The 12,162-nt window shown below is 48.3% G+C and overlaps 1 protein-coding gene across 1 annotated transcript in view; it reads right to left on the bottom strand.

The window, feature by feature from the left end:
- The window catches only part of MMP24 (matrix metallopeptidase 24), a 40,044-nt gene that overhangs the window by 11,072 nt on the left and 16,810 nt on the right, over positions 1-12,162 (bottom strand). Inside the window, exons 2-4 of the mRNA XM_088026759.1 lie at positions 10,697-10,845; positions 6,578-6,694; positions 4,553-4,857 (exon numbers count right to left, since the gene is read on the bottom strand). Coding sequence (XP_087882885.1) covers positions 4,553-4,857; positions 6,578-6,694; positions 10,697-10,845 — 571 coding nt within the window. The remainder of the gene's footprint in view (positions 1-4,552; positions 4,858-6,577; positions 6,695-10,696; positions 10,846-12,162) is intronic.

The raw sequence follows: 12,162 nt of genomic DNA, 5'->3' as shown, positions 1-12,162 counted from the left end.
TAGCAGGCTCCCGTGGAGTTGTGCGCAAGGACCAGCATCCCCAAGAGGGAGTGTTCCCCCCGGGCCAGGAGCTCAAGTCCTGCGGCCTCCTCGCAAGTACCCAAACGTCTGGCTCGGCTACTCAAATATGCCTTGTCTCTGCTTCATTTCCTTTTCTTGGAACCTCCGTATTTTTTAAGCCCCATCTCATTGACCCTTCCAACCCCCCAAAAGATTATAACATTTCCCTTTGCCTCTATTCTTTTGCCAGTGCTGCCCCCTCCACCCAGAATAGCCTTACTCCTTCTAAGTTCAGCTCATTGCCACATCTTCCAGGAAGACTTCCTTGATTTCCCCCACTGGCAGTGAGTCCTCCCTCCTCGCCTCCCACAGCAGTTTATCTGAATCGTCTTTATGACCCCCCCGCCCCGCCTGTTACAGCCACTAGCACACGCTCTCTTGTGCCCCAGGACTGTGAGCTCCTCGCGGGCAGGCTTTGTGTGGACAGGGCTGGATGATAGCAGCCAGTAGGGAGCAGTGCCAAACGTTCAGTGATTTTCCAGGGGTGGTCCGTGGACCACCTGCGGCAGAACCAACCTGGGGCGATTATTAAAAATTCAGAGTCCTGGGTTCCCACCTGGCTCGGCCACTTACGGTGTGCGTTTTTATAACCACCTGAAACTTTACTTTGCTCATCTGTTAAAGGGAGACTGGGATCCCTGCCTGGTCTGACTCCCAGGGTGGCGGGGAGAGTCACAGAAGCCATCGCGGAAGGGCTCTCCTCCGTGAAAGCTGGTCTCAGTGACTCTGCCTGTCTTGTCACCTTCCCTGCAGGGCTGGGCTCCCTTCTCACTAGAGCTTAGTGAACCTAGACATCAGTGCTTGACCCACTGGAAAGAGATGAGGACAGCAGGTGCCTAGAAGCAGCCCCCGAAACCAGCTGGAAGGCACGATGGGCCACATTGCCCTTCACACAGACTCCAATGACATGGAGAATCAGAATCACCCTTCCACCCTTCCATCCAGTGGTTCTCTAGGAGAGACTTTTAAACACACAGATGGGGGAGCTTCTGAGTCAGAACTTTGGGGTTAGGACTTGAGTAACTTTTTTTTTTTTTAAGAATTTTATAGTGATTGGGTCAGGCCGACACACCTGAGGCAGCTGCTCCCCCTCGGCACCACTAACAGTGGGACGGCCGAGCGTCCCAGTGTGGCGCAGGAGGGTTGACCCCCGCCACTTAGGAAGCTCTTGTCCAAAAGTGAGTCTAGTCAGGCCTGTAGGTCTGCTGACCAATATTCAGGATATAGGAGGAAGGGAGGTGTGTTAAAAATGGATCTGAATCTCATCAAACCAAATGCCTATACTTGGGACAAGTGACCGGGTTTCTTCATTGGGGTTGGGGGTGGGGAAGCGAGCTGACCACAGTAAATGAAAACATCTTAGAGACGTCAACCATGTATGCTATGTGGATATTGTCTGGATGCTGATGCAAGCAAACAGCTATAAAGGATGTTTCTGAGGTAATTCTGGGAAAATGGACCCAAACTGGGAATTGGATTTTAAGAAATTATCAAAAATTTTGTTGGGTTTGATCATGGTTTTGTGGTTGTGTTAAAAATAATCCGTTAGAGGTATGTCCTAAAGTATTTACAGGTGAAATGATATTGTGCCAAGGATTTTCTTTAAAATATATCGGCCAGAAAATAAAAGTGGCAGGGGAAGAGAAGGTGGGATGAAGGCGGTGACATCATGTGGGGAATGGCCGAAGCAGGGCGGTGGGCACCTGGGGGTTCATGTTATCATTCTCCCTTCTTTTGTGAGTTTCAAGGTTTCCATAATGGAAATTTAGAAGAGAGAAGAAAGCCAATAAACACAAAGTTCCCAGGAGGCTCCACGTACTCCCTCGCTGAATTTATGTGGAAATTAAACGAGATAATATACAGGTGCTCCATAAATCTTGGTTCTTCTCATCTCCTTCCAGAAACTGTCCTAGGGCGACCTGCTGTGTTCCAGTTCACCTGTCAGGGGCCTGTTGCTAAGGTCAGGGTCTGCTTCTGAACAGTTCATCCTTGGCTTTCCAGAGCACAGAAAATTCCCGACTCTTGTCCAAAGAAGACATTGGCCATCTTGGATGATCTATCAGAGTTGGCGATTGTTCATCAGGATGGGGTAGGACAGGCAGGAGGACGCTGGGGTTGTGCCCGTCCACAGGCCCCAGCTCCTTCCCACATACACCACCAGAAGTTCTTGGGATTTTGAGATGGGGCCCAAGGTCTTCAACAGCAAGGAGGGCTTGCAGGCAGCAAAAACCCCAGAGCTGGGAAGGGGAGGGCAGAGTTGGTAGGACAGTCTTCCCTGTGCTTCTGCTAGCAACATGCCTTTAAGAATTCACCTGTCTCCATCAGGGCTATAACTAAGATCTTGCCAGCTAACTGTACCTGGCACGTAACAGGGCTCAAAAATGTTAGTTTCTCCTCACACCTTATCAGTTAGCGCAGACAGCCCTTCCTTGACACTGATTCAAGAAGAAGGGGAGAAAGAATAGCTGTTCAGAAAGCCAGGCAGTACACCCAGCACAGAAGGAAGGGGATGCCAGGAGAGAGGAAATGGCGCCGGATAGGAAAGAGGACCAACATTTGAAGAGGGCAAAGGACAAAGAAAGAAGTTTCCTATCTTTGCCGAGGCTGAGCCTTGGCCAAACCACCCTTTGACAGATAAGCCAAGAGTTGCCAGTCCCTGATCCACGCAATGATCTGAAATGTTCTTAAGGAGGCTGCCCCATGTCCAGACACCAGACCCAGCCTCTGGGCCTGTAGGAGTCTGCTCTCAGCCTGAAGCATAACAGAGGAAAAAGAATGCCCTGTGTTTCCCAGACGTGCCTAAGTTTAAGAATCAGAATGCCCAGGGGACGGACCTAGGAATCTGTTTATAACAAGAACCCCAGGGGATTCTTATGACCAGGCAAGTGAGGGAAACTCTGGGGATCAAGACAGTGTTTCTCAAGGTGATGGAACGCCTACATCAGAGGTGCCTGGAGCATTTATTACACCAAGTGAGGATTCCCAGGCTTGACCCCAGAATCAGAGAATCAGAGTAGCAAGAGGTTAGGGGCCTGGCACCTGGAATGTGCATTCTTTAGAAAGGTTTCTGGGTGATTCTGGTGTGCCCTGCAGTTTGAGAACCATAGAAGCTTAGCTTGGTAGCTAAGAGTATGTGCTCCAGGGGCACCTGGCTGGCTCAGTCAGTAGAGCATGCAACTCTTGATCTCAGGATCCTGAGTCTGAGCCCCATGTTGGGTGTAGAGGCTACTTAAAAAAAAAAAAAAAAAAAAGAGTATGTGCTCCAGACTCATAATGCCCAGGTTCAAAGCCTTATTTCGCCATTCACTGACTATGAGACTGTAGGAAGACTACTTAATGTTTCTACATACCTTGGTTTACCTATCTGTAAAATGGGGATGGTAATAATAATATATACATACTACATAGTACGTGGAAAGCACTTGACACAGGCCTTAGAATATCAACCTGCTAATCGTTACCTGTTCTCATCTAAAAGCCAGAATCCTCTATCCCTTTCTCCTCCAGGCTCCCACTGCATTTTCTTATTTTCTTGATATTTCTGCTACATCCTTCAGTAGCCTGCTTTGTGACAGAGTTACTTATGCATACATTGTCTCCCCCACTCAACTGTGGGTTATCAGAGGGCAGAGACCATGTCTTTTTTGTTTAAATGTTTGGATACCCCCCACCCTGGGCTGTGTATCATGTTACGCTGGTGTTGGAAGGGGTCTTAGAGATCACCTAGTCCCGTCCCTCCTTTTATATACGAAGAGACTGAGAGTGGATCATTTGCCCCTAGTCACACAGTCAGTGGTTGGGCTGTGGTTTGAGCCCTAGTGCTGCCAGCTACCAGCTATGCCATTTGAGCCCCAAGGTCTTTATCTTAAAAATGGGCATAATGATGTACACTTGCCTACTTACTAAACAAGTGCCTCGGGAGTAAATACTGATGAGGAACGCTTTCGCAAGCTGAAGAGTATTGTTACTAGTACTGTACAATATGACTCTGGTTCCATAAAACATTCACCGAGTTACAGTGCTGAAGAGCAAGTTATCCATGGATACTAGAGTGATTATGGGGCCTGTTATCTGCCCGTGAAGTTGACATAAAGGAGAGAGAGTCATGTTGTCTTGTACGATGGCCTTTGAAGCCCTTACCAGTCAGGCCAGAGCCTACCACTTTCAGACCCCACTTTCCGCTTGAATGACTTTTTTACCTTTTTCTCCAGTCTCTGATCCATTACTTCATATTCTTATTCATGGCCTAACCCTTCCCTCTGGACTCACCCTCCTTAGACCATTTACTAAGTGATCTGACCCTACTCCATGGATGGATCAGTGTTGAACATTATCAAAGACCTCAGTTTCTACCCTCTTGGGTTCTTAGCTCTTGGACCTGAAGCTCCAGAGCAGGAAACTCATCTATGGCATCCCAAGCTCTTCCTCAGGGCTTCTTTCCCTGACAACTGAGCAATCCAGGACTGACCCCCTGTCCCCCTCATGGCCTTACCATCATGGTTGGCGTTTCCTAGTGTCCACGGCTCATCTGAGTCAAAGTGAGTGTCTCCTCCAATCCCTGGGCCAGGAAAGTAGGCATGGGCCAGGAATCCCCCTTCTCCATCAAATGGGGAGCTGTCGCCATGGAAACCAGAAGCAAAGAAGATCATGATGTCTGCCTCCTTCCGGTCACTTTTGATCTCATGGTAGGGCACCTCTTCAAAGGTCAGCGGGGTCACCTTCTGCCAGACGTCAAAAGCCTGGCGAATCGCTTTCCGTGTGTCTAGCTCACCCACCTTCGGGGTGTAGTTGTGAATGCTGGTGAGAAAGGGGAGAGTTACTAGGGAGGAACGGTCAGAGTCAGAGGCTTGCAGAGCTAAAAGGGACACCAGAGACCATACAAACCAGTCATCTTCAAGTTTTGAACCCTAGGATTCTGCTGAGTTACCCCTGGGGTTGAAGAAGAGGCTGGGTGGGCAAGGTTCTGGGTCCCCACCCCTGCCTCAGTCCCAGAAGCTTTGCTTCAATTGAGGTTTTATATTTGATCTCTCACAAAGTTTGTGTTGAATACAGAATTCCTTTCCAATGTGCAGAAAAAAATTAAGTGGAGGGATAGCATTTTCTAAATTTTAAGTTTTTCTCCCAATACATAAAATGTGTTTATAAAACATTTATAAAAGTTATAGAAATATTTAAACAGTGGAGAGTTTAAGTGAAACATCCCTTTTACAAATATTTGGTACCAACTACCAATCTACTGCTTGTCTGCCTGGGAAGGTGGTATAGGGTGGTATCCGATGTAGTCAGTTATAGACTTAGTGATTTAAGGTTACAATAACCATATTGAATGGTTCTCCATAACAGAGCATCACTACTGGGTGCTCTGCCCCATGAACACCTGGGTAAGGATTATTCACCCATTCTATAGGTAAGGAAACTGAGGCCCAGAAAGGTTGAGTGATAGAAGTTAAGGTTAGAAACTAGTTCTTCTTTCTCTTGATTCATTCTACCTCTTCAGGAGACCTTAAGAGTCTATCCAGTTTCTAACCCAGATTCTTCTTATGTTTCCTTCTCTCATCAGATTTCTGGAAAACATCAAGTTCTGGTCTCTATAGCTCATCAGCTGAAGAGCCCCTCGTTCTTCAGCTTTAAGAATCCCTGTCTGAGGGGCGCCTGTGTGGCTCAGTAGTTTAACGGTCTGCTTTGGGCTCAGGTCATGATCCCAGGGTCCTGGGATCGAGCCCCGTGTTGGGCTCCCTGCTCGGCGGGGAGCCCTTTTCTTCTCCCTCTGCACCTCCACCCCCACTTGTGCTCTTTCTCTCTCAAATAAATGAATAAAATCTTAAAAAAATCTCTATGTTAGATCCTACCCCTGAACCAGGGCATCTTGGGAGGTGCCAGCCAGAGCCCACCTGAGCCTGCTCTATGCCTGGCCTTTGCCTCAGCCCCACTCTGAATTGTGCCGTCTGAGTCCGCTGTGCTGGGCCCCATCATCCCTGTCCTTGGTCACCGGTCTGACCGGGAGACTGGTCCTCCTCCGCCCTTGGTTTCCCCAGCTAGTTCAGGAGTGACACTGTTGTGATTCAGTTCTCTTAGGAGACAACTGGAACTGTGCTGGGAAGTTCAGGTGAAGTCTTTCGGGCTCAGCGGAGAAGAGATCCGGATCAAAGGGAGTGGGGTTTGGCAAGCAGGGACGGGGAGAGTGCGTTCCGCCCCATTTTTTTTTTTTTATCACAGCAGAAAGTTGCTGAACAATCCATACCCCACTTTCTAAAAACTGTAGGAATCTAAACAGGACACAACTATTGAGTCCCCAAAGGACCAAACACACCTGAAGTTGGAGACGCAGCATTCTCTGGAAGCCCCAAGGGGGACGAAGGCATAGGCTCTCAGCACCTGGTCCTGATGCCCCCATGCCTGGCTCTCACCCCCATCACAGACCCACCACCTACAGCAGGGGCCTCTGAAACTCAGGCAGCGGCAGCAACCCCGAGCACGGATGGAACTGAAGCCAGGGAAGGGTGGGGGCTCTAAGCACCTGTAGGTGATGTGTTTTTGCCTCCACTTCTGGCCAGTCAGGGCATAGCGCTTGTTCCTCCGCCTGCGGCTTAAGTGGGGGTGATCGGGGACCCCACAGCGGGGCTTCTTCATCCACCTGGGCAGAGAGAGCATACACACACACACACACACACACACTGTGGTCACTGAACACTCTAGGAACACACTGCAGGGTTCCCAGTCCCCGTCTAAATGGCAGTGTGCCTCCGCACCCTGGATTCGGGGGCCCTGGCTCTGATGGGTTCCCCCTCGGGAACACGATCCACTGGTTACTTGATTCATTCACTCACAACTGATTAGGAAGACACAGGGCTGCATTCGAGCCTGGGGGATCAGAGGCCCGGTTCCAGCTCCACCACTCATCATGGGAGTCCAGGCAAGCGAATCATTGTGAACCTCAGTTTCCCCATCTGCAACATGAGAATTCTAGCTCTCACTGTTCTTAGGTTGTGGTAAACCTTAAGGGAGGGAGTATATGTGGAAATACCCTGTCAATGGAATTAGGTCACCTCACTCCCTGCTTTAAAACTCTCCAATGATTTCCCCCAAACACCTAGAATAAAATGCAAACTCCTCATGTTGCTCCACAGAGATTCCCATGATCTAGCCCCTGTCTCCCATGTGGGACGACATCCTCACCCCCACCCCCAAACACTCACTCAGCCCCCAGCCACAGGGGCCCTCTTGCTAGCCTTGCACATGCTAAGATGATTTCCATGTCAGGGTCTTTGTTCCCTCTGCTTGCAATGCTCTTCTTCTTTACATGGTCTGTTCCCTTACTTCTTTAAGGTCTCTGCTCAAATGTTACCCCTTCAGAGAGGACTTCCTTGCCCACCCTATCTGAAATAGCTCCCCCCTCCCATCCTATGGCTATCTGTTTATCCTGCTTAATTTTTCTTCATAGCATTGATTGTTGCCTGAAATTATATCATATATTAGCTTTTTTGTTTATTCTTTGTCTCTCTTAGCAGAGTCTAAGTTCCATGAACATAGGAGCCTTGCCTGGGCAGTGCCTAACACAGAAGATGTTTGCTAATGATTTGCTGCATGAATGAGTGAGTGAATCAGAACTGCCCAGCAGTAGAATGGCAGAGTTCATAAGACAGCAAATTCCCTTTCACTGGAGGTGTTCAGAAAGTGGCTAAACAACTGTAGGACTTGGAACAGAATTCTCTGCAGCTCTCAGTATGCTGTGTTGTGATTTTAAATCTATTAGTCTATCGCCTCTAACAAATGGCAGCTTCTTGGAGGACTGGAATGGCATCGTATTCATCATTGTGTCCCCCCGAAGCTAGCCCAGTGCCTGGAACTAAGTGAATCCTAATAACTGTTTGTTGTCAGCTTAAGTGACGTTAGGGAACCGTAAGCCTGGGACGTCGTTGGGGATATAAAAAAAGGAGCAGCATAGAGATTTTAAAAGATCATGTTGATTGGGGCCCAGGCCATCCTTGCATTTTATGTCTTCATACTGACCTAATGACCAACTCACTAAACCACAGCTTGAGTTTGCTGGAAGGGGCCACAGTCCGCCTCCTGTGCAGCTGTTGAGAACAGTTGCTGTTGGCCGTATAGAGAAGAGGAGACAGAGACTATTTCAACCAAATGTTAAAAGGCCCTCGAGGGACTTAACCAGGTCTTACTCATGTTGGCAGTCTTCCTATTGCCTCGAGTGCTTCTACTCAGAAATCAGTACTAAAAAACATAATAATAACAATATCATGTATTGGTATAAACGTTTCTAATTTTTGCAGTGTTTGGGGTTCTTTTTTTGTTTGTTTGGGGTTCTTTTAAAGGCATTTTTTGATTCTTTAAAACAACTCTGTGAGGGTTCAAAACATTTCTCTGTGAGAAATGGTTTATCCTCATCTTTGCAGAGAAGGGAAAAGGTACATGGATAAATCAAGTAACTTGCAGAAGACAGCAGCTGAGGCAGGATGGGGACTTGGTTGAATGAATAAATGAACTAGTAATTAATGCAACTTAAACAAAACAAGCAAACAGAAGGTGGGGCTTTTCTTTCCTCAGGCTTAGCACAAGTCTGGGCTCGACGATATGCTGCATGAAGGAATGTGTGCCATTTCCCGAGGTAGGCACTCCAAAAGTAGTACTTTTAAAGGCGCTCTGGCTTCCATTGCTTGACATCCCTGGGAAGAACCAGGAGCCGCCTCTGTGACAGCAAGGCTGAGCTAGGCCCGGAAGGGCCCCCAGGGAGGAAACAGGCCCGGAGAAAGGCAGTGACTGCCCAAGGTCACAGAGCTAGAATGGAAACTAAGGTCTCTAAATTCTACCCCCCCAAACAGGCTACCCCACTCAGGTCTGGGGTTAAGCGTGAGCGCCTTCCCCCTTGTCGTGCCTCCAAGACCGCGTTCCCTGCCTTCCTACAAAGAAGTGGGGGCAGAACTGCAAGTGGGAAATGCCATCCTCCTACCTCAGCTCGCTTCCTCCACCTCCTCCTCTCTCTGTCCACCTGCCACTCTCTGATCCCTGTCCAACAGGCCTGGGGCTTTCTGGAACAGAGTAAAACCCAAGGCCAGGTGGTGCCTCAGCAGAGACACCAGCGCTCCTGCCGCAGGATGCACTGCCACGAGGCCCACACAAAGCCCTCAAAATAACCTCTGCTTTGAATTCGGCTGGGCTCTCCGTAACCAGCTCACTCTGGAGGCCACAGGGCCACAGCATCCACGGTCCTGCCATCATAGCAGCAGTCAAACATACTGTCTCAGAAGTTCCCAATCTTGCAATCAGAGAATCCGAGGCATAGAAAATGTTCGTACAGAATTAGATTATCATAAAACCTCAGACTCAACCCAATTTTAACAGCTTAGAATAATGGGATCTAGAATTGGAGAGCCATAACCCAGCACTCCCCTTTGTAAATGAACAAGCTGAGGCCCAGAGAGATGATTCTCTCAGGGGGTGGCTCACGCCCCGGATCCACAACCACCCACCACCTCCCTGCACCCTGTCTTGGGGCTCTGCTCCCTGCTTCCACCTGGGCTCGGGACCCCCAGCCCTCACCGCCTCTCTGGGACCCTCCCCCAGCTCCCTGCCAGGCCTTCGTGGTGGCAGCTTTAATGACTTTTATGGCTACTTCTCAAACAAATGTAAGGATGCTTAATTCTCTCCCCTCTTCAAACAAACAAACAAACATCCATCCACCTCTAGCCACCCTCTATTCCTCCCTCACTGTTAGGCTTTCAGAAAGTTTTGACTCCACTGGACACCTCTACTCCTCATCTCCCCCCTCCCCACTGCGGCCTGAACTTGTCTCCACCGGTCCACAGACCTGCACTGGTCTCCTGGCTACTAAACTCGGCCCATGCTCTTCGGTCTCCTAACTGATGACTCTGCAGCAGCTGACCCATTGCCCATCCTCCCCTTCTGCACCAGGACACAGAACCCCTGGCTTCTGCTCCGCTCTGGCTGCTTCTTTTCAGCCTGCATCCCGGGTTCCATTCCTATCACTCGTCTCTTCCTCCTTTTTGTATTCTCCCCTAGGAAACGCAACCATCCTCATGGTCTGGCTTCTTTGTTATCACCCCCTTAGTACCTCCCTGAAAATTAGCATTCCCTTCTGAGTTCTAGACCGGTGCAGCCAGATGATTGTACTTTTCATGTCGTGGTGAGCCTCTGGAGGGCAGGGATCATAGGGTCAAGTCCAGTGCCTGGCACACGTAGGCATTTAGCAATATTTGATAACAGAAAAAGTGGAATGAGTTGCCAACTCATTATCCTTCAGGAGTTGTTTGTATCAAGCGAGATGTGTACATCCCAGGGAAAGCCAGAGGGGTGATTCCGAGAGCCAAAAGCTATTAGAGTCAGAGGAGATTTAAGACCCTCTCTCACCAAACCCCTCATTGTGCTAATAAGGAAACTGAGGTCCAGAAGGGTTCAAGGTCATATCGCAAATTTAGGGTAGAGCACCTCCCCAGCTCACCTAGGAAAGGGCACCTTGGGGTATTCCCTCCCAGGATGATACTGCAGAAGTGAAAGACAGGAAGGGAGGATGGGCATGGTATATACACAGGGCCCGTGACAAATATGAACCCAAATGTAAGTCTGGAAGGTTCCAAGGCACGATGCCCTACGCAGATCTTACTCGATTGTTGTCTGATCCAACACACCGGTGACGGGGATTCCGTAAAACTGCTGCATAGTGGAGACTGCTGACTGTAAGGCCTTCCCTGAGTGCAGCTCAGGCGCCCGTGAGCCAGAGGGAAGCAGATAGCCATAGCACTTCAGCCAGTTCTGAAAGACATGGGACAGAGGAGGGCGCATTAGACTGCAGAAGGCTCTGATCTACTTGGGCAGAGACTCACCCTTGAGCCCGGGATCGTTTCACTGAAGGGACCTATGGACTGGTGCTCTGATTGCTTCCTCATCCGTTCCCTCCTGCACATGCTGGTAAACCAATCTCCAGAAAACCCAGCTCTCACTGGCTTTCTCCCTTGCTATGAAGCATTCTTGGGCTCTCTACTGGCTGTGGAATAAAGATTAACTTTGCATCCAAGGCTGTCTGGTACCCTGGCCTCTTTACTCCTTTATGCAGTGGTTTCCACCGATATGTGACTAGACATGCAAGAGTGCAAGAATGCTTCCTGCTCTGAAGCAGAGTAGCCTGTGAAAATGTGCCCTCCAGAAAACGTTGTGTTGAACGTCAGAGTCTGCTGAAGAATCATGTTGTAGAATACTTATTGATGTGAGATTATATACAGGCTTTATTGCTAACCCCTCCAAGAGAGCAAGCCATCGTAAGTACATATAAGCAAAACAATGCATTATTTAATTTAAATATAAATACATAAATCTATGCCTAGAAAAAAGCATAGAAGGGCACACATAAAAAATAAAAAATAACAGCATGGTTATGTAAGAGAATTTCTTGTTTTTAGAAAATATCCACTGAAGTATTTTGGCTTATATAATGGTGCACAATGTTTGCAACCTTTTCTTAAACAGATTCAGAAAAGAGAGAGGGAGAGCGGGGAGAGAGAGAGAGAGAGGAAACAAATGTAGTAAAACGTTAAGAATTGGGGAATCCGGGTGAAGGGTATTCAGGAATTCTTTGTCCTATTCTGGAAAACTTTTCTGAAAATCTGAAATGATGTGAAAAATTTTTTTTAAATAAAAAAAGAACTAGCCACAGACATCCTCTGTTATAGGATCACAGGGGAGAATTTCTGTTTTCTAAGTTTTATGCATGGAGTAATTTAAAAAGGGGAGGGACACTTTAAAAGGGCAAGAGCATCTGAAAGTAACTTGGATGAAGAAGCTCAAACAGACACAATGATTCTGAAGGACAGCACAGTAGAGATGTTTATACCCACTGACAGTTGTGAGGGGATGGAAGCCTGAAGAAACCAGAGCACCGGGAAATATCTGTGGCATCAGTTGGAAAATGAGGAAAACACCCATGGATCTCCTGAACCCACTGGCATTTACAAGAGCACCCCTACATGCTGGTCTCTGAGCCAGACGGAAGCTGCAGCCCATCCTCAGAGAATTATCCTGAACACCAAGTTATTTAAGGAAGGAGAAAGAACTTAGGGAGCAATGTTATTCTCG

Source organism: Eumetopias jubatus, unplaced genomic scaffold, assembly GCF_037043125.1.
Source record: "Eumetopias jubatus isolate StellerSeaLion01/CBP00866 unplaced genomic scaffold, mEumJub1_p1.0 scaffold_9, whole genome shotgun sequence".
In the NCBI taxonomy this organism is placed as follows: Eukaryota; Metazoa; Chordata; class Mammalia; order Carnivora; family Otariidae; genus Eumetopias; species Eumetopias jubatus.
The sequence above is the reverse complement of the archived record's forward strand: the minus strand, read 5'-3'. Positions and strand labels throughout refer to the sequence as shown.